The sequence below is a fragment of the Planococcus citri genome, chromosome 3, assembly GCF_950023065.1.
Source record: "Planococcus citri chromosome 3, ihPlaCitr1.1, whole genome shotgun sequence".
Taxonomy (NCBI): Eukaryota; Metazoa; Arthropoda; class Insecta; order Hemiptera; family Pseudococcidae; genus Planococcus; species Planococcus citri.
The window spans coordinates 77,630,609-77,658,300 of record NC_088679.1 but is presented as its reverse complement, the minus strand read 5'-3'; the positions used below and the strand labels follow the sequence as shown (position 1 = coordinate 77,658,300).

General features: G+C 36.2%; 1 protein-coding gene and 1 long non-coding RNA gene across 2 annotated transcripts in view; one reads left to right on the top strand and one right to left on the bottom strand.

The window, feature by feature from the left end:
- Positions 1-27,692, bottom strand: part of LOC135839441 (uncharacterized) — a 98,039-nt gene that overhangs the window by 6,146 nt on the left and 64,201 nt on the right. The gene's annotated exons all lie outside the window — the stretch shown is intronic.
- Positions 2,031-27,692, top strand: part of LOC135839421 (protein scarlet-like) — a 46,118-nt gene continuing 20,456 nt past the window's right edge. The window contains exons 1-11 of the mRNA XM_065355436.1: positions 2,031-2,330; positions 3,360-3,444; positions 10,537-10,684; positions 11,701-11,749; positions 12,200-12,249; positions 15,565-15,704; positions 15,801-15,932; positions 16,016-16,109; positions 16,225-16,420; positions 16,510-16,690; positions 16,778-16,806. Of these exons, the coding sequence (XP_065211508.1) occupies positions 3,367-3,444; positions 10,537-10,684; positions 11,701-11,749; positions 12,200-12,249; positions 15,565-15,704; positions 15,801-15,932; positions 16,016-16,109; positions 16,225-16,420; positions 16,510-16,690; positions 16,778-16,806 (1,097 nt within the window). The 5' untranslated portion in view covers positions 2,031-2,330; positions 3,360-3,366. The remainder of the gene's footprint in view (positions 2,331-3,359; positions 3,445-10,536; positions 10,685-11,700; positions 11,750-12,199; positions 12,250-15,564; positions 15,705-15,800; positions 15,933-16,015; positions 16,110-16,224; positions 16,421-16,509; positions 16,691-16,777; positions 16,807-27,692) is intronic.

Here is a 27,692-nt window from a genome sequence, read left to right as displayed (position 1 = left end):
CGACTTCAGGTGGGCTCAAGTCATTTTAAAGCCTCCAGCGACTTTTTTGAAAATTACTGGAGCCTCCAGTAGATTTTTGAAACTTTAATTTTTCCCAACATTAATTTATCAAATGGAGTTGGCAAGCTGAAATTTACTTCGCAGACTACATGGTGGTTTCAAATGGTTTTGAAGCTTCCAGCTACTTTAAGGAAATTTCAATTTTCCAAAAAAACCGCCATACAACCTTTCAAAAAGTCACTGGAGGCTCCAAAACGACTTGAAATTCACCTGCAGTACTTCGTAGCGTATTGAAATTAGTTTTTAGAATAAATTTTAGCTTTACAACTCCAATTTGACTGACTTTTGTGAGAATTTCGAGTTTCAAAAATCTGCTGGAGGCTCCAGAACTGCTCAAAACGGGTTGAAACCGTTTCCAATCGATTTGGAATGTCGAAAATAGGGTATATTCCAAATTTCAGTTCTCTTGGTCAATTTGGTAAAATTTTGATTTTTTCCCTCATTTTTGGCCTGAATTCGATTTTCAAAAATTCACTAAAAATCGAAAAACGCACTTTATCACTTGAAATTTTTACTGGTGATGAATTTTTGCATGATCTTTCGATCTACCTTTGTAAAGTTTGGAAAATGTCGTGCAAGTCCTATGTTGAAACGCAAAATCTGTGATTTCGGCTCACCTGTCAATCAAAATGGCCGTCATTTTGTAAGTAAGGCCAACTTTTGTTTGGGCAAGTTTGCTTTAAAATGTTCCTTAGGATGTCCCCTTTAAGAAAAAAGTTGTCCCGGAGGATCGGCGGGGGAGGGGTGCAATTACTCCTATTGTCATATGCCGGACAATAAAATTGCTCACAAAAATGTGCAAATTCATAAAAAATAATCCAACCGTAATACTTTTTTGATTTTCATCGAAATTATCTCGTTTCAGTTGGTTTTTAGTAGGAATTTATTGCGTATAGATTCGTAACCATTGAACCGGTTTTAAAAACATGTGCATCTCGTCGTTAAAAAATTTACAAGTAGAATCGTATCGATGCATTCCAAAAGTAACATTAATCGCTGCAACGTTGGATAAAATAATTTTTTCCCTTTACATAAAAAAAAAAATATATAATTTTCCGAATACACTGTGTCGTACAGGATTTACCTAATTCAAAAATCAATTAAATTCCATTAAAGTTCCAAATGACTATCTAGTTCGATTTTATACGAAGAGGTATAACGATCAAATTTCGTAATAATTACCTAAACCTATAAAGGGGATAAAAAAAACACACGACGAAACATGCGGTTTTTATAAAAGTACCTACATAATTTATTTATACAGTCGAGTCATTTTATTCGCTTTAAAAAAAAAATTGTGGCGAATGTGCAAATAAATAAATTGATATATGTCAACAAGTTAACTATGTATAAATAATGACTGGTTTCAGATCATCATCGCAACATCGTTTAGATCCTGTTTTTAGTTACTTTGTATCTATTAAATAGGTAGGTAGAGACACTACCATACCCATCTCTCCGAAAGTCGAGTTCAAAGTATAAAATATAAATAACCACATAATATTAAAATAGGTAACGAAATGAATCATCTTGTCAATTCAAAAATCAGGTCGTAACTTTTACAATCCTGTATCCTTTATTTTTTCTTCAGGGTTCCCCAGTTCCAATCTGTAGCCTACCTATCTGAATTTACAAACTACGAGTAAGTGGAAATTTCCGTAATTGAAACCATATCATATACGTTAAATTGTACTCCGCATACATTTCCCACATACATTGATCCAAACTTATCTCAAGAAAAAAAAAATACCCTCAATTCAATTTCAATAGGTAGGTACCTCCCTAAAGGAAAAAAATTCGCGTAACATTATCCTTAAGGTGAACTATGACGTAGGTAAATCGAACCCAACCAAATACACTCGTATTCGATTCCACAATAATTATGCAACTTCTCAAATTCAAAGACAACTTCATACATATTATCCATGCACCGTACCTGCATTAAAAATTCACCTAAGAGTAGACAAATCACACCAGAGCACGAGAGAAGAGCCATGATGATGATGAAGACCAAGCCGACACAACGTGGTGCAAGACCACGGTCGAGTCTCTCAAAGCCAATCAAGATCAGTCGGTAGTCGGTTCCTAGAATCATGTTCGAAGGTAGTGTAACTGTGCTTGTGCTTACTCGCGATAATATTATGAATTTACACGCGAGTTTCAGTTTTTTAACGTGAAATGGTGAATAAAATAATTTAAAATGGTTTTCTAGTTCGCGATTAAGTTATTGTTAATTTTTTTATATTATTCTATCATTTTCATCATACGAGGTGAGCATTTTTACAATTATCTAAAGCTTATCGTTCTAACCTAACATCAGAGAATCGATCATTATTACTAGTTTGGTGCATCTTTTTTGAAATGAATCATCTTAAAGTAACTACGTAGGTAGGTTTAGGCATCCCTACATTTTGATTAATTCGTTTGTGATTAAAAATAACACGAAATTTTGGCTATTTCCTTAAAAATTCCACCCAACAATTGAAACTGATCCAAAAGCAAGAGATTCAAACCTCCTAATTCCCATCACTGATAAAATTTCCCATCATTTTAGAACCATTCGTTCACAAATTCACCTACTTACCTAATCGATAGTAGAAAAAAACCAATGCAACTACATTTCGATTCGATTAAAATTATAATAAAATTGTAAATTTATCTTCGATCCAACGCCAAAGTAAAAATCATGCCCTTGACGTGAACATCTCATGGACAAGATCGTGTTACGTGCAATTTTCTTCGATAAATCCGCGCTAAATAGGTAAAGTCGATTGACCATTGAGAAAAAAAATCCTATAAAATGACTAGCCACGTACTACCCCTTTTGATTTATTTTCAAATTTCCAACCAGGTAACAGGTTTACGTTTACTTTAACATTGAATTTATAAACACACACGTCCAAATACGTATAGCAATGAAGAGCAGTCGAAATATTCTCATACCTAGTTATCTATACGTAAACCAGTTTCGTAATCATGCCGCGTATATTTATAGACATTCTCTATCCAGTTTGGTGTAATCTTCTTTCGTCCATCGTGTTAATTACGCCAGGGTAGATACAAAATATCTACACACGACCAAAGGATACTGAAAAATTACCATCGTTTAAATGAAAAAAAAAAGCCAATAACCAATTAAAAAGAACAGATAACGTACTCTTATCACACTTAAACTTACCTTTAAAAATTCAACATGGATTTTTTTTCCATACTAACCCATTTAGTAAGACATTTTACCATATTTACACGCTTTGTTAATAAGTCGATTAATTGTTACTTTTTTTTCTGTTGTAAATTAGCTTCAACATGGTCAAAAGTGCGACTACAAATGAGAAATTGCCTCTAATTAGCCGATCCGAAATCAACGATAATATTCCTCTCACTGTAAGTATCACTTATTCTGTCTCTCTTTCTCACATTAGGTAGAGGTACCTAAAATACTGACGCCAGTATTTAAAAATAATTCATCTCGTAAAGGCATAAAATAAACTCATTGATATACCTACCTACTCGTACATAGTCTAGTCTACTTGTACATATTTACGAGTAAATTGGCGTCATAGACACTATAAGTAAAGTACCTAGATATTTACGAGTTGTATGAATTCCTCCAGAACCGGAATCTCTTCCCCATTTGGTGGAAAATATGTACCTAACTATACCTAAGAGAAAAACCGCAAGAATTTGTACGGTTTCGCCCCTTTACCTTCTTGCGATAATCACATTACATACTTACAATTTTTATGTCTACTACAAGTTTATTACTGAAAATGGAATCGAATTACCGGCACACGATCAAATATCAACACAGTAACCTTTATTGTAAGTACATAAGCAACGACCCTCGAGACTGAAACTATTATATAATAATGAATATTATTTTTTTCGCCTCATTCTTTTGCCTACCTTACCTCCTTCTTATGTACTCGGCACAAATCAACTCGAACGGATCAAATTTTGCCTCAAACACGGCGCACGGTTCGCAATATGCAAGTTTTTATTTCGTTATTGTTTGGGTATAAGGTGATAAAATAGGTACTAGGTACGCGAGTAAATAAGTTGTAGGTAATTGTAATATGCATGCCCATGAATCGAGAGTGTGATTGCAATCGTATTCACGAATGTGTACGATGTAGATGCGGTTCGATGTGTATTTTTATCTATCAATTTTTTTCACCACTCATACGTCATTCATTCGTACCTCATAAATAATTAAAATAGATGTTTTCATTGGAAAGTATAATAAAATTGAACGAAATCGTTCAATTTTTATCGCTCAATAATGATGTCTGGGTTTTTCTAATTTTACTAGGAGATAAAAAAAAACATAATTTATGAATCAGTATCGGCACTATTCAAGAACTTAGCTGATAGACTACACCTGGTACCTACCTACCTAAGTACCTACCTACCAATTTACTTTATTTTCAATCATTTAATGTGATAAAACCGTGAAATTTGATCACGAAGGTAAAATATTTATAAAAATGTAATCTTGTGAAAACAGAAAAAGTAAGAGAATTTCATCGTTCTGGAAAAGTAGGGGAAATTTTGGTGAACTTTTATGCCAAAATCAGGAGATTTATTTTTGAAAACAGCGATTATTCCCCTCGTAAGATTTTTTGACAAAGGAATAAGTATAAAGAGAATCACCAAAAATTCATAAAAATAAATTGAAACGAATAGGTTTAGGTACTCCAATTAAAATACAGGGATTGTACTAGATTTTTTTCTCAAAAAAAGTAACTTAAGGGCCATTCCACGTCAATTGGACCAAGAAGTGGTAGGTGGGTTCGGCGATTTTTATGAAATTTTTCCTGTGGAAAGACCTTCCAAAGGGATGACCAATGGCGCAAATCGCAGCCCTCTAGCCAATTTTTAACGGCAGCCAGGGGGTGTCAAAGTTTTCAGTGAACCTAAAGTACCTACCCCATTTCAGCAGTGGATTACTCGATAACCGCGATACCTACCAAAATGGAACTTTTTCCCCATAGTTAGGGGTATTGAAAGGCTTTTTGGTGATATCATAAAAATCAGTGTTGCCACTTTTTTTCGTGTAACAAATTAGCTCAAAAAGTTTCAAAACGTAGTTTTCATATCGTTCCGACTCTCAAAAATTCTGAAAAAAATATATTATGGACAACTGGTCATGTTGAACAACATATTAAAAAATTGGGATGGTAACTTGTCGCAAAGTCGATTTAAAAATTTTAAGTTTGCGAAAAAATGCGATTTTTTGATTTAAAACATGAAAAAGAGTTTTGATTGGTAAAGTTGACCCATTTGACCCCTATTTTTACGTATCTGTTGAAAAAGTTGAAAAACCCCTTTCACTCAATAAAATGAACTCATCACAAAAAAAAATCAAAATTCGAAAAAATTCAATTTTCAACTCCAAACATCAAAAAAAGTTTAAATTTATTCAGTTGTCTTACTTTGACCTCTTTCTGACGTATTTCATGAAAAAGTTGATGAAAATCACACTCACAGCAAAAAAATTAAAATTTGTTTATTTTTTGAATTTTTTTGAATTTTGATTTTTTGTGATGAGTTTATTTTATCGAGTGGAAGGAGTTTTTCAACTTTTTCAACAGATACGTAAAAATAGGGGTCAAATGGGTCAGCTTTACCAATCAAAACTCTTTTTCATGTTTTAAATCAAAAAATCGCATTTTTTCGCAAACTTAAAATTTTTTTAAATCGACTTTGCGACAAGTTACCATCCCAATTTTTTAATTTTATGTTGTTCAGCATGAAAAGTTGTCCATAATATATTTTTTTCAGAATTTTTGAGAGTCGGAACGATATGAAAACTACGTTTCGAAACTTTTTGAGCTAATTTTTTGTACGAAAAAAAGTGGCAACACTGATTTTTATGATATCACCAAAAAGCCTTTTAAAACCCCTAACTATGGGGAAAAAGTTCCATTTTGGTAGGTATCGCGGTTATTGAGTAATCCACTGCTGAAATGAATGATACTTTAGGTTCACTGAAAACTTTGACACCCCCCTGGCTGCCGTTAAAAATGGGCTAGAGGGCTGCGATTTGCGCCATTGGTCATCCCTTCGGAAGGTCTTTCCACAGGAAAAATTTCAAAAAAATCGCCGAACCCACCTACCACTTCTTGGTTCAATTGACGTGGAATGACCCTTAAGTAACCAAAACATCTGGAAAAAGTAATCAGAAAAACCTTCAAAATCAAAATGCAAATAAAAACCAATTATCAACATTTCGAAAGTAAACTGGGTGAAAATGCAAAAAGGAAGCATGAAAAAATTATCGGATTTTGAAAACATCCCAACTAATGAAAAAAAAATTCAAAATTGAAAGCAATGGTGGGGGGGGGGGGAGTCCATCGAAATAGGGAGGAACTAAATTTAATCTTATCCAAAATCATATTATTTCGAAAAATTAAACACAAAAATACCAATTGTAAAATTGCAGAAATTTTCACACGAGCGAGCACTACATGAAAAAAATTATTTGAGTGTTGAGTTAATAATAGAAAAAAATTCCATAAGTAAGACGAGTCATTTTGGAACAGAAAACTTATTATAATCAATGGTAAAGGGTGAAAAAGGCGAGCTTAAAATCCAAATTTGGAAAAAATAGTGAAATGTACTGGTGCTTCAGAAATAAGTATAAAAAAATCTAAAATTCGCGAGAAAAAGACATCAAAACTTAACAAAAAGTGATACAATAAATTTCAAAAAAAAAAAAAAAAAAAATGGAAAAAAATGCTACAAAATATTGAAATTGAGAGAAAATGACCAAAACAGGAAGCAGAGAAATGATCAAGATCTGGAGAGAAAAAAAAATGGTCAAAGAATAATGTGGAAAAGCATCAAAATCCCTGAGAATGAAACTCAAGAGCAAAATTCAACATAAAAGCCCTAAAGAAAAAACATAACATTAAAAATTGAAAAAAAAAACTCATGAAAACTCATGATAAAATTCCGGAACCTTCACTAAAATTTAGGCACTAGAGAAAACACGAAAAATTGGGAATTAGAATACTCTGAGAACTTGAAAAAATGAAACGTGAAATAAAATCAAGAAAGCCCCAAAAAAATTCAAAATGAAACATGAAGTCTTAAAATCCAAAAAAACCTTTCAAATACTCAAAAAAACCTGTAAAAAGGAAAATTCCACAAAAATTTAGGCAGAAAAAATTACTAAAATTTGGTGCAAAATTAGAAGAAAATATCATAAAAATCGCAAAAATTCAAGAAAAAAAGTTTCGTCGAAATCAAAAACAAAAATTTAGTCAGAAAAACGAATCGATAAAATTCAAAACAAAATCACGTGGAAGGGATGAAAATGGAAAACTCTCGAAAATTCAGTTCAGGAAAAATCACTGACAATTCAGGCCAAAGAACTCGCGAGAATTAAAAGTACGAATTCGGAAAAAAAATCGACAAAATTTTGAAAAAAAATCATCGACAAAACAAGCAAAACTCAACTAGTACAATCTCTGTGAATATGAAGCATGAGAGATTTAAAATAGGTTCGGGAAAGAGGTTTCAATTATTCAGAATTTCCCCAAAATTTTACATTACAAAAAATGAATGAAACACCTGGCGATTTTTCAAATTTCCGAACATTTTAACCCCTCTCATCAACTCATTCTGAGTCTGAAATGTCTCCACCGTGTTCACATTATCCATTTCAATTTTTTTAGTCGAAAAAATGAATTTTCAATGTAAAAATGTCCAAAAAATACTTTTCAGAGCATTAAATCCCCTCCATATTCAATTTTCAACTCTTCCCCCTCCTCCTAATTCTAGCTTCATATTGAAAAGTAAGCAGTTGGCAAATAAAATTGGTGGATTCACTGTTTTCTATTAATAATAACGTTAGAAAGATCCTCCCTTACCAATTCTTTTATTGGCAGTTGATAATTGAATGATCTGGAAAATTGAAAGAATTAATTCGTAAAATCGGGAAAACTTGAAGAAAATCATTTCTCTGAAAGACCGGACATCCTGATTTCGTGTATTGATTTGAAGGATGGAAGAAAAAGATATTATTGTAAATTAAGTAAGGGATTAAACGACCTTCACTCTGATTTTCCTACTTCCTCATGAGGAAACTACTCCAGATGGTCCCCTGATTGGCTCCAATTCTGAAAAAAGCTTTTTAGAACGAACACGTTTCAACCACCCTTGCCCCTTCTCACCACTTCTAACCAATTAACATTTCAACCATCCAAACTTGGGTGTTGATTTTTTAGCTGATGAATGGTAGCTAAAGTTCAAGAAAATACTACTTTAGAAAAGAAACTTTCATTAATTAATCGTAACTAAAATGTAGAAAATATTGCTCAATATGCTCATCACTCCAATTTTATTTCATATAAAATCTATTTTTGAGAAAAGCTGCATTTCAAGGGAAGTATACATGTATGTATTTATTTTATAAGGTAATTACGGCAGAGATGAAAGGTTAACTTTGAACTTTCAGTAAAAATTTTTCTAGAACTAAGCTTCCTAGAAAAAATTAATTAGGTGAGCGTTCAGTTACAGGAAATTCAACATCGTACAATTTCGTTCCTATTTATTTTTTCGTAGAATGGACGACTAATGTGGTGATTTTTTTTTTGAAATTTTGGAAATACTTAATGGGGCATTTCTTAGTAATCGTGACAAAAAAAGGGAGACTTTATGAATTTTTGACTTACAGAAAAGTAGGATTTTTTAGGCAAAAAACAGAATTTTGGTGGTAGTAAAAAAAAAAACAGGAATTGCGGAATTTTTGGCAAAAATACATCATTTTTTGAAATTTAAACTGAAAACCAAGATTTTTGAGAACATTATTGAAACCAATAAGTACCTACTTTTAGCAACTTGAGCAAAAAGTAGAATATTTTTGAAAACAAAGCAGATTTTGTAAAAGAAAATTTTGGCAAAAATGCCGGATATTTTTGAAGAAAAAAAATGAGAATTTTGTAAAATAAGCAATTTTTGTGGCAGGAAAAAGCAAGACTTTTGGGCAAGAAAGTAGATAGATTTTCTGCCAACTTTGACAAAAAACTAAAATTTCTCGACTAGTTTGACAAAAAAGAGGAAATTTTTTCCGAAATTATGGCAAAAAAACAGCATTTTGTCAGGGGAAAACACGAAATTTCAGAAAATGTTGCAAAAAAGCAGTAAGTAGGTATTTCTTTGTCACAATAATCTTGACTACGAACCCAGATTTTTTCCAACTTTGACAACAACAAAAAAAAAAATTGGGAAATTTTTGACAGAAAATCAGGACATTTTTTGGCAACATCACAGGATTTTGTAGAAAATTATTCTGGTAAAAAGTAGGTCTTTTTAGAATTTTGGTCATAGAGCGAGATTTTTCGGCAACACTGACTGAAAATCAGATGGAATTTTGGTAAAAAGCAAGATTTTCCAATAAAAGACGATTTTGAAAACTTTAGACAAAAAAAGACAATTTTGGAAATTTTTTCAACAATTTTGACGAAAACTTTTGGGAAAAAGCAAAACATTTTCGACAACTTTGACAAAAAAGCAGTATTTCTCAGCAATTTTCACAAAAAAGTAATATATTATTGGCTGAAAGACAGAATTTTGTTTAAAATTTTCAGTAAATAAAGCTGGATTTTTCGACAACTTTGACAAAGAAAATAAGGAAAGATATTTTTCAAAATTTTAGCAAACCACAAGGATTTTTTAAAGCAATTTTTGCAAAAAAAAAAAGAGTTTTCTAGACCAGTTAGACAAGGCGTCCTTTTACAATCCGGCCAAAAAACAGTATTTTTTCGGGTGATTTTGAAAACAGAGCAGGGTTTTTTGTCAACTGAGACAAAACAGCCAATATTTTTGGCAATACTGGCCAAAACGTGAAATTTCATAGTAGGGAAAGCAGGATTAACAAGACTCTTGAAAATCCTGTCATATACGAATTCATTTCTACATCAACAATCAACTTACTCATTGTCATTACCATGTTCTCTTGTTCATTTCACGAAAATTGGTACTCACCTGTAACAGAAAGGCAAAATAAACTGTAAATTAAACGATTATGAGATTAACAAAACATATTAAAATGTGCATGATTCGAAATGAAATCTGATTTGAGTGCTACGATAATATATTTATAAGACACCATTATGTTAATATACATCTACACTGCATCTCCAATTCTCCAAGTCTGTTACATCAATTTGAGTGGGTTTTACGAAAGACGTTGGGATTTCAAGGTTTAAAAAATACAATGATATAATCCATCCAAACTGCTGGAAGTGATCCAAATGATTTTCTCAGCCTAATCCGTCAACTCACGACAGATAATGATGTCATCAGCAATTGTTTTTTTCAACTCTCCCCTTCCCCACACCTTGAGTTGTGAAAAAATATTCAATTTCACTCGCTATAGTCGTTTGAAAAAAAACAGCCAAAAACTAGATGTAATTTTTCAAAGCAATGTTTCAAATTAAAATTACCTATTTGTTATTCTGTTTTCAGGAGAAAAAATTTTACGGAAATGGCATAGAAGTGATCAAGAACAGAGGCGCTTCAGTGATATGGAAAAATTTAAGAGTTACCGCCGATATCAAAAAACAACACACGTTTCGAAATGCCACTCATATTTACAAAGAAATCATACATAATGGTAAATATCTGTCGAGAAACTCTTAGAGTTATATTTTTCTAATAATGCAATAATAGGTAACTATACCTCATCTCGATAAGGAAAAGTTTACCTAATTGTAAGTACAAGTACCTCGTATTGGATTTATAAATAATTTACCAGGGAGGAAAGGAAAAATTTAGCACCTGTTGACTCGTTCATCTTGCATGATTAAGTTGTAACATGCAATTAAATGATAGATACGTTCGGCAAATAATAAAACCTTGACATAATTCGTATAGGTAAATCTTTTTAAATCTAGGTACCTACTTGATACTAAATCACGATGGATGGTAATGAAGTATCTTACAGTAGATGAATGAGTAAATAAATAGAAACCTGATAGTAAAAAAATACTACACTGGAAGCTGCTATCTGTCTACCGGTATTTACATTAGGAAGTAAATATGAGCAATGGGTATTGTCTCGTGCAAGTATTAAATTTCATAACCACCTATCATTCATCTGATTCGTTGTGTATGTCTACATACCGCGTACCTACGTAGTAAATTACCTCCTCGAGTTACCGAATCGAATCGAACGGCGAACCAATCTAAAACCATGAAAATATCGATCTAGTAGACTGGTTAAAATCAATACATATTTTATCGTACTCACGAGCTTTTACAATGCATCAAGCATGACTTTTATCAATCTAACACGTGGTTCGAATCATCACCGCGCATGCGCCATAATTTTTTTTAGAGTGTAAACTGGTTTCTGAAAATCATGACAAAGTAACTCCAAGTCAAATTTTAACACCATCTTACCAACATAATTCGATGAAAAATGGCCTTACAATCGATTATCAACCGGATAATCACATTTTCACTATACTTACTGACCATATAATTATACTTATTAGCGATTACCGACGAATAAATGCCCTATAATTATAGATTACTCATTCATAGATCTTACCTAGATATACCTACTCACATGTTTATTAAATTTACAAAATTATATAATACGTTTGCAATTTTTTTTTCTGTTTCTAGTGAGCGGATTTGTGAAACCGAGCAGCTTGGTCGCTATTTTGGGAGCGAGGTAAATAAATCTCAATTTACTCGACGTGTAATTCTTGAAATTCTTTACCGTGAGGTGATCTCAAATCGATAAACGAATATTAAAAATATTTACAATTTTACAAATGTAATTTAAATTGTTATCTACGTGAAAATAAAACCTAATACGATGGTACCATTGTACCTCTACCTGCTCGTATCTATACGTAATTTCACGAAATTTTTAATCGTTATCGCAGCTTCGCGTAATATATTTTCTTTTTGATAACAACGAAAATTGCTATGGTACCTACTCAATTCGAGCGTCATTTTTTTTTTTACCAGGTACCTCATTTGAGTAAATACATAATTACGTACTATTAGCTACGTACCTACGTCTTAAAATTTCAATACTTATCGCGAAAAAATTACTTAATTTGGAAATCTCTAGGTACCTATGGTGAGATAATAAAATACATATTTCTGTTTTCAGTGGTTCGGGTAAAAGCACCTTGATGTCAGTGCTGGCAAATAGACAACCAGGTATGTGATTAAAATTGCACATGTACATAAATTAATGGTCTACAGTTCAACTCTTGGATTAGTTGCATTTTTGCAGTCCAAAAAATTCCCTTGAGTTTCGGTAGATTGGTTTGAAGCCCAAAATTAAACCATTATTTTTGGACCTTTTTGAATGAATGAAAGTTTTATTATTATTTGGTTCAGCACAATTTAGCGCTATTCACGAATTTTACAAATAGGATACTTAAAAAAGACTTAAGAAAGAAAATAGTTAGGGCTAAAAAAAAACCTAAAAGAAATTTTGAGGTTTGAGTCTTGAAAGGCGATTTTGCCCTATATTGAAGCAGCAAGCGAGGGTGTTTTCAGATAATTTGTTCAAGTATTTTTCAGTTACAGTTTTCAGAAAGTCGTCGATCGTTTCAATTTTGAGCTCACGTTGTGTTTGGGAATTCCAGCAAAACCATGGAGCGTTAGTGGCGATTTGACAAAATTTATTTTGGAATATTCGAAGTTTTTTCTTGTTTGTTTTGGAGGTACCGTACCACACTGGAGCCGCATATGTAAATGTAGGACGAAGAATAGTCTTGTAGATCAGTAATGCTGTTTGGATTTTCAAGCGCGAACTTCTGTTGATTAGCAAGAAAAGTGTTTTGAGTTTGAAGTAGGTAGCTTTCATTTTCTGTGAGATGTGACTTGTGAAGTTGTGAAAGTGAGTCGTTTGTCAAGGAATACTCCAAGATATTTTTTGGCATCATATCACTCCATTCTATTGTAGTGTTTTCAATATTAATGTTTCTGGCAGGGTTACAGTGATGTCTCAGCGTGAAGATTTTTGTAACTGTTTTGTTTGGATTGAGTTCGAGTTTCCAGGATTTTAGCCAGGAGTTAGTGGTGTTGATACTTTGTTTGAGTTTGTCGATTGCACTGGAGAGATTACTACTTTGGATGCATAAGCAGGCATCATCTGCAAATTGAGGAATTTTAGCATTTGATGAAGTTGAGATGTTGTTGCAGTAGATGTTGAAAAGCGTAGGGCTTAAAACAGCTCCTTGAGGTACACCTCTGAAGATAGGTTTAGGGTCCGATAGTGAATCGTTGATGCAAATCTGGAAGTAACTGTCTGATAAGAACGATTTGATAATATCAAATAGATAACGAGGTACTTGAGTAATCGTAGGAGACCGGAATGCCATATGGAGCCTTAAGCTTGTTTAATGTCGAGAAACACTGTGGCGGTGTACTGTTCATTTTCAAAACCTTGATGGATAATTTCAGTAAGACGATGGAGTTGATGTGTTGTTGCTGTATGTTTTCAAAAGCCAAACTGAAACTGGGGCAATATCTTGTGTCTGTTGGTGTGATTAGTTGAATGCTTCAAGATGATACGTTCTAGTAATTTGGAAAGTGAAGTCAGTAGGCTGATTAGTCTATAGCTTGCAGGACAAGTTGGACCAGGACATGTATCATTTGATCCATCAAAAAAAGCTAGTCCAAGTTTAGGCAAAAAATCCATAAATTCAAATATTTTGACAAACATTTTTTTTGAAGACTTTTTAAATATTTTGAGTTTAAAATATTCCCATCAACATTCTTTTTGAGCAGATTTCAAGAATTTCAGACCCAAAATTAGGGTCACAACTTTCTTAAAGTTTTGAAAAAGGTATCATGTGACCAATCAAAAAAGGCTAAAGTTTATGTCAACAAATTGCAAGAAATTTGAATATTTTGACAAAAACAAGGTTTTTGAACATTTTTGAAAATTTTTGAGTTCAAAATTGAGTTATGATTTTTGGGGTTTTGGGTCAAAATTTCAAAAGAAAATCAAAAATGCCCATCAATATTTTTTTTGAGCAACTTTGAAGAATTTTTAGTCTAAAAGTGGGTCTTGATTTTTTAAAAAATTTGCCATAAATCAAATTTGGTCACAAAACAAAATCAAAAATTTCCATAACTATTATTTTGTTTGCGTAATTTCGAAGAATTTTGAGCTTTCAACAGAGTTATGATTTTATAGGGGTTTTCGAAAATTGTGTCATGCTACCAATCAAATTGGATCAAAATTTCAAAAGATGATCAAAAATTCTCATCGACATTTTTTTTGGGCAGCTTTGAAGAATTTTGAGCCCAAAATTGGGTAGTGATTTTTTTTTTTGAAAAATGTGCTAGATACCAATCAAAGGTCAGAATTTCAAAAGAAAATCAAAATGTCCCATCAACAGTTTTTTTGAACAGTTTTGAAGAATTTTGAGTTCTAAATTGATTATGGTTTTTGTGGGTTTTTTGAAAAAAATACCACGCAACTTATCGAAATGGTTATTTTTTTGAGGAAAAAACAAATACCTATTTCCAACAAAAACTTTTAAAGCAATTCTGAAGAATTTTAAGGTTAAAACTGATCATGATTTTCAAGAAAGTGTTGAGCATTAAAGTCTGTTTTCTTTTTTTTTATGTAGGTATTTTGAATTGTTTCCAAGTTTGTCTCAATTGGCACCTTTTCAATAATCAAAAATCATGACCGAAGTTTGGGCTCAAAATCATTCAAAACTGCTCAAAAAAAATTTTCATTATTTTTTTACTGAAATTATAACTTGGTATTTTGATAAATCGCATTTCGTACGACACGTTTTTCCAAAATTCAAAAAATCGTCACTCAATTTTAAGCTCAAAATTCTTCAAAACTGCTCAAAAAAAGTTTTTATAAGAATTCTTGCTTTTCTGTAAAAATTTCTCATCTGCACTTTGATGAGTGGCTGACAAACTTTTCGAAAATCTCGAAAATCATAACCAAATTTCAAGCTCTAAATTCTTCAAAAAATCTCAAAAATTATTTCGGTAGAAATATTTGAATTTTTCGCGATATTTCAAGTTATTTCGATAGATTGCAAGGTCACTTTTGAATAATTCTACAACAGTTTATTTTGGCTCGAAATTGGGGTGGGGAGGAGGGGGAGAAGTTCAATGAAAATTCGACTACACTCAAATGTGCAAGCCATTTTTTGCGAACTTTAATTGAATGAACGTACTAAAATGAACTCCTTCATGCTATAGATATAAAGTGAGAGGGAAAGTGCCCAGTACCAACTCTTGAAACATTTTTGGGCTCAGGCCTTCTTGAAAAAATTGAGTTTTCTTATAGACTACACTGTCCTATTGACTATTGAGCAACTGCGAAAATCTGAAATACATCTTATATCACATCCAAAAACCCATTGAATTCCTTGGGCCCCAAAAATGCAACCTAAATTCGATTTTTAGAGTACTTTTTACCAGATAGACCTAAAATATTAATAATGATTAAAATTGGCTACTATGAAAGATTTTAATTTTTTCCCGCAGTGAATTTAAAAGTAGACGGAGACGTGCGAGTAAACGGTAGAAAAATACAGCTCAAATTAATGAGACAAATTTCCGGATTCGTTTATCAAGATGATTTATTTATTCCTACATTAACCGTTTTGGAACATTTACATTTGGCTGTAAGCTTGCTCAATTTTACTCTTATTCATCTAGAAAATTATCTCACAAATGAGTATATACGTATTTGATTTTTATATTCTTCTTTTCCAAAATAGGCACAATTAAAATTAGATAAGAAAATTAGCGCCGAATATCGCAGAAAGTTGGTAAACGAGTTGTTATCAGATGTAGGTTTGACGAAATGTACCAACAGCTTTATAGGAAGCACAAGTTTCGGTAGAGGGAAAGTCAGTACCTAATACCTATCTATTCTACATGAATTTCCACACAAGCTCGATGTATTTTACTCAGTTGATATGGTTTATTTCAGGTCAACTTGTCAGGAGGTGAACAAAAAAGGTTATCTGTAGCCACCGAGTTATTAACCGACCCTCTTTTGTTATTTTGCGATGAACCAACTACAGGTAAATACCTACGAGTATCTCAATTTTGCAGAAAATGCACGTACCTACAATGTTCAACAATAGCAATAGGTACATCAATTTCATTGACCTAATGATTTTTCTTATGATTTACCAGGTTTAGATTCCTTTACAGCGTTAAAGCTGGTAACAGTGATGAGAAATATGACTAGTCAAAGAGGTAAAACGATTATTTGCTCGATTCATCAACCCAGTCCGAGAATATTCGAATTATTCCACCAAATTATCTTGTTGTATAATGGCAAAATCGCATTCAGCGGTACCACCAAAGACGCTTTGGAATTTTTTCAAAGGTATTCACATCAATCGTACTATCAAAATCTAAATTTTTATGTACATGTCAATGAAAAATTATGAGTACTTATTCGAGCTTTGATTTCAGCATCGGTTATCCTTATAAAGAAGAACAAAACCCCGCCGATTATTTAGTTAAAAGTTTAGCCATAGTTCCTGGACAAGAGTTAGAAACCGCTAACAAAGCGTCCAACATTTGTTCAGAATTTGAAAAAAGTCAATACGCCACAGAAATGTATGATCGAATTGAAGAAGAAAGTCGTAAAAAGGTGAGCTTTCCTTCTTATCGATATATTATTTTATTCGCATAACGTTAGATGAAAACTTATCTAATTTTCTTTCAATTTGATTAACAGGCTCAAGATTTTAGTGTTCCTGAAAAAATGTAAGCAATGAATTTTTATTCGTATCAAACTAAATAGATTAGATAGGTACCTACATTTTATGTTTCAAATGTCCTTCTCGCTGCGGTAACTTTTGAAGGTGAAAAGATGTGCTTTTTACGTTTAAATCATTGGGTGTTCATAAAAAATTATAAAACTAATCGATATATTTTTAGAGAGATTAACGAAAATTTTCGAACGAAAAATAAAGTTAGGTATTTAATTTTTCTTTCCTTCCAGTTCATATTTTTGGAAAAAAAAGAACGAAAATTCATTAAAAAAAATTCTAAAATAGAAAATTTTTCTATTCATAATTTTATCAGTCCAATGTTTTGAGACACATTTTTGATAAGGAAGAAAAATACATTTTTTTTGAGTACAATTTATTGAAAAAAACCTAAGGAGAATAGTTCGAAACTAAGGTTCAAATTCTGAGAAAATTTACTCAAATATGTACGTATGATCAACATGATTACTCTGTTTTAATTATTAAGGCGAATTTTTCGCCATTTTTTTGAAAAAAAAGAAATATTTTAGAATACTTTTTCTTGATGAATCATTAAAAGTAAGCCTTAAAATACAAACAAAAAAAAATCAAAAATGACAAAAAAATACCGGTATCAAGAAAATTTCAGCAGCTCCAAAAATAATCGCTCTAGCTTATCACCTATTTTTGAAAAAAGACCTCAAAATGTTGAAAAAATTTAGATGTGACGAATACCCCATTTTCATGACCTTGATACATTTTCTGTAAATACCTACTTGAATTTATTAGAAAAAAAATCAGACCTAACAAATTTTTTTAACATCAATAAAAAAATACTCAAAACTTTGACGATCCATTTAAATTTCAGTTAGCTCAATTCTGTGTACTTTTTCAGAGAAAAAAAAAGGACTAAAAATAATTTTTTGATTAGATCCAAATGAACTGGGCTTTGAAAAGCTTAAAAACTTGAAAATTTACTCAGAATAATACTGGGGTAGTATACAAAATACAAGAAGATATTTGAACTCAGCTTCTTCGAAACCCCCCTCCCCACTCCTAAAAAAAAATGATATCCATAGAACCAAATTTCAATAAGCCCGTCAAATTTTCCTCTAAATTTGAACGAATTTTTTTAAAAATTGCACCCAAAAAGGTTTTGTTGAAGGCTCAGGCCAAAATTGAGCTTCAAAAAACCAGAAAAATTAAAAAGTGTTTCAATACTTTGAAATTCCATCGAATTTTTACCAATTTTATGTCTTTCATTTTTCAATAAGTAGCCCCCAAAAGTACTTTTTTTTGACTAATTCTAATTATAAATGTGGGTTTCAATAAATATGTACTCAAACAATTGAAATGTTGCTAAAAAAATTAATTATTTCCAAAAAGCCAGAAAAATAAAAAAGTTGAGTCAAATTTTGGTTAAATTAATGAGGTTTTTAAAACAAATTTTCAAATTATTTTACTACAGAAAAAAGAACTCTAAATATAATTTTCAAATCAGACCAATATAATTTTTTGATTTACCTTAGTTTCACAGTGATCCTCAAAAACCAGGAAAACTGAAAAGTGACTTAAAATTTTAGCATGTCATTTTTTTTTGCCAATTTTGGAGCTTCAAAGTGTAAGAGGGTAAATTAACTTAAAGCAATGATTGGTAATGTGACTTACGATGGTTGCTATTGTGTTGTTTCCAAGAAATATCCCTTAGAGTATTTCTACTAAATACTCACCGGAATACCTCACATGCTCGGCTAGGGCGTGAGTAGGAAATGGTTGCTTTTACACTCTTAACATATGATCATACACACCATAAATAATAACAAGTTATACACGAGAATAATATTTAATGTGTGCAATATTAACAACACGTTACAGGTTTTACATAATTACATATTCTATGTATTTATGTACGTTAACAAGACACTTTCTTAAACTAAATATACACACGTTGGTGTTACACACTGTGGTGTAGGTTTGGATAAGTGATCTCCTCTGGCAAGGAGATCTAACTTATTCACACTGATATGTGTAAGTACTTACCCAGAGTGGCGACGAGTAGATCATCACTCCTTCTCGTCTATTAATTGGTTTCACTAATAACTAACTAAAACTAAAGCACTAAACCTAACACTTAACACTCGAGAGTAAAACTTATACTTAAATGACTGCATTAACCCATTAACCGTGAATAACATACCCGCGTGCACTCGGATACATTACTGGCGTTCTGTACTCTCGTCGCTTGGCTCGTATGGCTAGCTGACGAGAATACAACGCAGTGTTGCCTTAGTGCAACGCAGTGTTACCATGTGGGCGAGCCCTATACATACCACGTACGGCATAGTAGTATATCACATATGCCCCTCTGAGGTTTGCTCGATGGCGTAACCAGCGGAGAAAAGCACGGATAAAAACATGATATACTATGCATGTACGTGGCAGCGGAGCTGTCCCCCTGCCCCCCTGCGTTTCTACGATGAGAATGGCAGAGGCATACGGTAAAGAATAACTTAGACAAGAGAAAATAAATTAATCGACCATCAAGGCCCAGCAACAGGTTCATGTATAGGTGGTACCGCGTAATAATCAAAGAATGGTATTCAAATTTCAAATTTTGTGCTTGGTAGCCTCGCTGCATTGGATATATGTATATGTAACATCTTGTATGTTACGTCCATTTTTCGAAATCGCTCACTGCGACGTCTGCAAGAAATCTGTCATTTTTTGAGGTTGATAATGCGAAAAATGGCACGTGCCTGCCGGATCGCGATTATCGATATGCAAAATAATGACACAGCGATTTCTGCAATTCTCGCAGAGGATTCGCAGGCTGGGAAACCTGTTATTATAGTATATCCTTCTTGCAGCGTTGTCCGTCTGAACATATTATAACACTTTAATTGTGTTAAAATTGGCATTTTTGATAACACGAAAGCTCGAACAACACCAACTACGAAAAGAAACTGGCTTCTTTAATTGAAGCTGTGTCATCGGTTTCGTGTGTGTCATGACTTGCAGAAAGGTAGTCATCGCTACATCTCATGCTGGAACCCGTAACCGGTTCCGTGCAAGTCATGGCATTATCAGGCAGCGTACCTGTCCTTTTCGGTAACGTCATCACCCGCGGAATCCTCCAGGACCATGCCTGATTTCTTCCAGATACGGGGTGCGTACTGTGGCAGAGTACCAATTATTAATATGTTCTTATGCGGATTCTTTTGATGGTTCGTAAACCATGCTACCAAGTTCCTCTCAATTCCCTAGGTGTCAGCATCCCATTTGGACATACTGTAACATCTTGTATGTTACTTCCATGTCACGTGGTCGCCGAATACAATTCAACGATTGTTCAACGAATAGTCACGTGTTCTGTTCTTTTTCGGTAATCTTCGCCTCCCAAGTGAGGGAGATACCGTGGCAGAGAACCGATTATGGTGCATGTCCTTGTATGGGTTTCAATTGGTTCAACGACCAAGATTGCTGATCAGCGGTCTACCTGATTTAAACATGCGCTTATAACACCTTGTGTGTTACAGTTCATTTTTTGGATCACATCGCCAATGATCAAGGTAACAATCGCCCTAGCAGGCGGTTCTTTCCATTGGCAATGGAGATAGCAATACCGTGCTCTCGAACAAGCTGCAGTAGCGCAGGGTGTCGGCATGGTATGCCTCCATGGCAGAGGACCAATAAATAGCATGTCCTTTTTTCAGGGCGTTATGGGTTCGTAAACCTCGACCACTAATTTACCAATTTTGAACTTGCTGTAATTGTGAGCCAGTTTGAATAATACCTTGCATCTACTCGACGGTAGTTGCATATACCAATACGGTAAAAATAAACTCTCCGAGCATACCAATATAACACCTAGTGTGTTACGGTCTATTTTCGGTAATATCATCTACACAGCCCAAAGGTGAAGAAGTCTTTGAGCACAAATCTCCTCAAGATCTCGCGATTTGATGGTGACATGTCTCAATTTCTCAACATCTTGGCGCATAGATGTACCGTGGCAGAGAACCAATTATTAATATGCTCCTAGTGGAGGTGTTACGAGCGGCTTACAAAATCCGACCTGATAGTCGATTAAAGCGCATACTTCAACTGGTTGTCATTACAAGCAAGGTGACAAGGCCGAAATGAGCTTTCGGATACGATTCGTCGATCGTTTTCCTATGGCTCGAAAGACTCGATCAGTTTATCGTGTGAGAACTACACCGCGGTAGTTCTAATTACCATCGCGGTAATTGTGCTCCCTGAACATTGTATCACCTCGTGGAGATACTGTCTGTCATTTTTTGGTAATAACACCCAGCGTTGAAAAAATAGTGGGTGCTTACCCAGGCAGAGTACCTGTTGTCTTTTTGGTAATGGCCCAAAGTTTCCGAAAAAATCGTGCAGAATTTTAACAGCCACTTCGGTATTACCCAGGCAGAGCACCTGTTGTCGTTTTAGGTATCGACAAAACACGAGGAAAACAACGTGAATCCGTCGCTTCTTTGTATCCTGCGATACCAGGGCAGAGTACCTATTAAATTAATGTTCTTCTAGGAGACTTGCGTCTTACATTTCCAACCTGAGTGTCGGAGAAGGCGCTTTGCAACTGATCGTTCTATTTGAGAGGAAAGTCAGTTTATCTTTTAAAGGAACTACACCGCGGTAATCCCGAATACCATCGCGGTAATTCTTTTGGCTCTCTGAACATTTGTAACGTTCTTGCGTTACTTCTTCAAAGCGGTACCAACAAGGTGTTACTGGAACTGAGTCCAGTGGTTTTGCTTCATCTCGAGCGGATGTGCAAGCCTTGCTGATACCTCATTTTAGGTCACGATCGGATAGCGTGAGCTCGCCTCAATCTAAGACTCTAGAAAGAGAGAGGCTCGATAGGTATCGCGTATCCGATTCGTGCCTTGGCAGAGTACCTCTTATTTTAATGTTCTTTTGAGAGCGAGCGTCTTACATTTCCAACCTGAATGTCGGATAATGCGCATTCAACTGACCCGTTGTTGCTTGTTGAGGGCTGCGGTCCAATAAATAAATAAATAGTTGCGTTCGACGACGCATCTTGTGTCAACCAGGACAAAAAAGAGTGCTCTTCAAACTAGCTACACCTGTTGTGTTGCATATATCGTTCAAAGAGACTTTGCGGCTTACAGTATCAACCTGTTTGTCGATTCATGCGCCATCTTGTCCTGAGGTGGAAAAAATATCTATTCAGACTGCGTGACAATCGATTCTAGCAAATCAATTCTTCGAGTTTGCACGGGTATGTAGTACCAATTCGGCGATTGGTGCTAACGTGAGATAACTTCAACGAGTTGTCATCACGCTTAACGAATTGCAATATACGGCGATATTGCATTAAGGGTTTGCAAAACACAAGAGAGAAAATATAAAGCAAAAAACTCTACGAAAATGCAAACAAAGATGTTACTAATAATAAAGTCGTTTCTACCTTCGACGAGGTAGTAACGGCTTGTAGGAACTATGTACAAATTAACGAAAATTAATACTAGAACATAAAAAAGTAAAAAATACAAAACAACTAACAAATTAAGGTGACAAACACATCACTGGGTGAAAATTCAAACAAGAAATAATACGAAATGTTACAAAAGAGAATTAATACTAATCAAAGGAACAAAATCGTCATCACCGTGATACATCAATCACAAAAAATTAAGTCTTCTAAAAATTAGTTCAAAACGAAAATACAAGTAACAGAAAATTCATACACGTAGGTATGTAATTTGAAAACAAAAGAAAAAGTAATTTTAACATGATATTTACATAACAGCCATGATGAGAATAAAAACAATAAAAACTTTGAAATATCTGCACGCAGGCAGGTTTGACAAAGAAAATACAAAATGCAAAAAAAAAAAAAAAATTATTTACAAAGAAAAATTTACAATGGTAGTATCGAAAAAACTGGTCATTGCGGTGCAATTCGAATGTCATCGACGTAAGTAAGCGGCGCGGTGACTCGTTCCAATAGGATCGTGAACGGATGTGCCATCGGCGCTTCGTTGAGCGGTAGAGGATTGAATTCCGCGTTCGGCTCGGGCTCATACCGCGACTGGAGTATCTCATCGACGATGGAGTCATAGCGGTTGAGGGGACGTACCGTTGATCGCCGATGAACCTGAGTCCAGGTGATTTGTCGCTGATCGGTAGAATGTGCCGGTCCCAGGATTGGTTGAAGTTGCGGCTTGTCGTTGGCATTGCGGGTGATCTCATAATATCGCCGCTCTTCGCCGCTTGGCATTACCGTGATAATGTCGGTTACTTCCGGAGTTGGCGGCCGGCGAGTGAGAATATTCGACTGGAACCTTTGACGACACTCGACGGTGTCATCGTTCGGTGCGAGTAAACGTCTCAACTCTGGGTGCCACGGTGGAATAATTGGCCATAGTCGGACTGGAACTTCGTTGCCTCGGACTGGCTCGTGTAACACGTCCAACGACGGCTTTCGGAACGAATGCCCTACTGGCATTTTCGATACGCAAACCATTTTTTCGATACTGTTGAAAAAATATAAAGTATTAGAATTGGCAGTAAAAAACTCAACAAACTACGACGAGTTTGTAACATAGAGAAAAGACCACCAATTCGACGATTGGGATATAATTCTGTTTTTCGATCAACTCCTGTTAGAGAAGTTCGAAAGTTGATGTATTGAAAGTTTCAACAATTCGACGATTGTGAGCTTTCAATGTTGTAAATTTGCCAAATTAAGTCTGTGTAGAGTAACAGCAGTGCAAACCATAGTATAAAATACTCTTTGTCGAGTTCAATTGAACGAGTTATTGTCGATACATAGAAGCAGTCATCTTGATTATGACGTTTAATGCTTATGTGCGCAGTTTTTTCAGATAAGGCATACGTTACTGTGAATGCGTGCACCAATCTGTCGACAAAGCGCAATATATAATAAATATCGTTGAAGGCACACCAGCGTTCTTGAATATTCATTATTGCTGTAATCAAAATAATTTCGACAAAGTAAATAAAAGACATTGATTCAAAATCTTGTATTCTGATATCAAAAAGTCATACAGTATAGCTTATTACTACTACAACAGTGTGTTTTGGCAAATGTAAGAAAACGAGATACGATCGAAACAAAACAAAAAAAAAAATTTTTAACTATTTATAAAGAAAACGCGAGTTGGTTTAAAGATCTTCGTCTTCTTCATCCTCCTCGTCGTCTTCACCTTCATCGTCATTTGAAGGTTCGATTGCCGGTACGCCCGTTTGCTGTACTCCTTCATCGAGGAGCGCTGCTTCGGTGCGTGGTGATACTGGCTGTTGAGATTCTTCGTCGTTGCGAGGACTCTCATTAGTCAGATCATAAGTACCAACGAGGTGTGCCGGCTCGGTTGTTTCGATCGCTTCAGTAGTGACTACGGTGGTCACTACTTGTCGAATGGTAGTAAACTCATCATTCTCGACGGAATGTAGAGTTAGAGTCGTATCCTGTACCGCTGTATCAACCTTTGTGAGTATGCGCTGCTCGACTGACTGCGCTCCTTGAGGTAGTTCCTCCTCGGCGGAAGGATCTGCCGTATTGGTAAGGTCGATTGTTTTGAGCGGTTTATCCGACTCCGTTAGCGACGTTGATCCGGTTAAGTCGACCGTTTTCACTGGTTTCTCATGCGGCGTTGATTCTGTTAAATCAAGCTTCGGCACGAGTACCTTTGGCTGAGTGCCGACTGTTCCTTCCGTCGTAGGATGTTCGGCATCAGTTTGTTTTTTCGGTTGAGACTGTGTACCGAATACCTTTTTGAGGACTAAGTTGCGCTTAAGCGCTGCGTTTACTCGCAGCTGCTTTGCACGCTGCTGTCTCGGAATGTACGTCAGTAACGTTTGCGGTGGCGAGAGCTTAGTTTTTATCGCGCTGCGTGACTTGCGCGGTTTTGATTTGACGACTTTTGTCGTGTCGCTTTCCGATGCAGAGGCAGAGGTCGTTGAGTCGGTAGGCTCAGGTACGCCATCGGTATTGCCGAATATCTCGTACATTCGACGCTCTGTTTCGGTAGGAGGTTTACCCGATGGTGGAGTTTTTACCATGAACCCAATGTATTTGTCGTTATCGATAGTTGGGTTAGGTTTAAGACCGGTGTTGAGTACGGACGACTCATCTCCCGACTTTACCTTGCGATCTTTTGATTTATTCGACGATCGGTGCTCTGAGCGGGAGCGTTCTCTTGCTTTGGAGGTTGCGCGGGATGGAGTTTTAGACGTGCTGAGTTTGTTATTTGAATCATCCGACGAAATCCCGGATTTTTCAGAAACGTTGCGGGCTGGTTTCTCCTTCGACGAGGAGATGCCAGCTTTAGCATTATCGGCTTCCTTCTTCCACTCCATCTTTTCCTTCAACGATTCGCGCGATTTGGCATCGGCGGCTAGTCGCTCCTGCTCTTTCGCTTTACTAGCTTTTACATCGGCTTGAATTTTAGTGAGGACTTTGGCGCGTTCGATCACCTCCTTATCGGTAAGCGGTTTCTGTTCGTCGTCAGAAAAACCTACATTTGTTAGGTGCAAGCCACTGTATGGTGAAATCTCAACTTTCGTTGAAGTTGTTGATTTCGCCTTTTGGTTGCGCGGATCTAGCGGATGACATCCAGGTGTCGCTGTACCCACTTTGGGGTATGGCGGCGTACCCACTGCTTTATTTCCCAGGTAATTCGCTGTTGCCTGCTGCAACTGCGGGTTTACGTAGGATGGTGACAGGGTGTCGGTTACGATGTCATTCGGGCTTTGCTGGAACGACGATTTTGGCAGATTGAACTGCGGCATCACTGGTGCGGAAGTTTGTTGCGAATCGACGTTCGTATCAAGCTTCGCTTTTGATGTCGGCGGCGTTGCAGGTGACGATGCGGCGCTATTAGCGTTATTCAACTCGACGGTTGAATCGCTTTTTTCGATGACTGGTTCCGGAATAAATACGGCTGCAATACAGTTTGCTACTTTTTGGTATGTAGCTTTCGTATATTTCGGGCCAAGCTCGTCTACTGATGCCAATTCCAGGTTCAAGTCGTTGAGTAAGTGGCTCGCAACCATATACTGGAATTTTCCAGTTCCCCAATTGTACGAGAATGTTTGTGTAATTTGCCGGAACGTGTTGTTGTGCAGTCGGCCGCTTGCGTTCGGAGGCAACATGATTACCTGTTCGACTTTTTTATCTCCTAAAACTTCGATGAGTTTCCGGAAATTTAAGTCGAAGGTATTCGGTGGCGTAAATGAGAAGATGTCGAACGTGCCAATAGATATCATGAGATTTTTCGGGATTTGTTTTAATTCGACGATTAACTCAATCAATTCCGAAATCTTCATGTCGCGCTTATACATGCGCTTATCTATGTTGTCATGGTATGGTTTGCCTTCCGTAATCGCATGCATGATGCCATGAGCATGGATGTCGCCTACAATCCAATATTTGTACGCGAACAGAGCCATAACGGGTTTTGCTTCGCCGATTTTCAAACCGCAGACCGAAAAGTGTTGCGGGTAGGCATTCGTTGGGTAGAATGGCGCTAACACTTCGTGCGTTACCTCCGGGTATCGTGAATCGAAGGTGTCTCGATTTGCTTTCGTATTGGACTGTTTTCCCGGTTTTGCCCGCTTTTTCTTTTTTGGTACAACCGCCGGAGACTGGTTCGCCGTTGGTTGAGCGCTTTCGGCTTGATTCGGTACGTTCAAATTCGCGTTCGGATCAACGGAATTCTGCGTGTTGGCGGTATCAGGCGCGTTGGAGTTCGACTGCTCGCCACTTTGAGCGAGTGGTCTTCCCCAGTAGTCTGTTTCCTTCTTTTGCGGGAAATCCCAGTAAGGTGAAATCGGCGAGTGGGAACTTGCATCCGGTACAGTCGGCGCTGTACCCGGTTGCACGAACGGGATTTTGAAACTAATAAGCGCCCCGTCGGCCGCGTCCTCGACGTGAGCGAGTGTCCGTAGGGCGGTTGTCGTAGCGGCGTTCGTCGTGATGGTGCTCGTATTCGTCGTACCGTCGATTATCGTAGCGTTCGTCGTAGCGTCCGTCGCTGCGTTCGTCGTAGCGTTCGTCGCGGCGTTCGCTGCGGCGCCTGTTATGATCGGGAAACCGGGCGGCGGGCGGTGGAGGCCTTGCGTAAGGTTGCTCGCGGTAGCGGCGTTTGTTTGAGGTATCCCTGCGCTCACCTGCGTGGGCGCGGGGATACCTCTTTCCGCGTTTTTTGACGGCTTCGGAACTTTCGGCGTGACCTTTGGTGTACCGTTGTTGACCGGAGGTGGTGGCGGGAACGGTGACGGTACAAACCCCTGGCAGGGCTCGTTTGTCGCCGCGGTAGGTGCAGTGGTCGTCGAAATCGGCGTCGTATTCGTCGGTAAGGTAGCCGTAACCGCCGGCAGCGAAGCTGGCGTCGTCGCATTCGAGCTGGTTGCAGATTGCTGGTTCAAGTGACTGGCTATCGCTGTGGAGCTCGGGAATAGCGATGACATTTTGGCTTTACGAAGTGCCTCGTATTTCGCCGTAGTAGTTTCCAATTGAGCTTTTAAACTCGCGATCGTATTATTAGCATCAGTTAATTGTACTTCGAAATCTGACATTTTCTTGTACATGTCTTCGGACAAATCTTGTTGTAGTTCTCTGTCGGTATGCAACTGAGCGATTTCCCTAAGGAGAGCTTGCAACTCGCCGGTTGCGGCTTCCGTAGGTTCAGGCGTCGAGATTTGAATACGAGTTACCTCTACCTTGTAGCAGATGTCCTCGCTCACATCTCGTTCGCATCCAATATGAGTACACTTAGTCAACTGCACGCCGGCAGGATTTCGAAGTTCGGAGTTTTTTATCGCTTTCATGATGCAGCTCTTATGATAAAGATGCTGACACTTGGTTATGTAGATTGATTCGGGAACCTT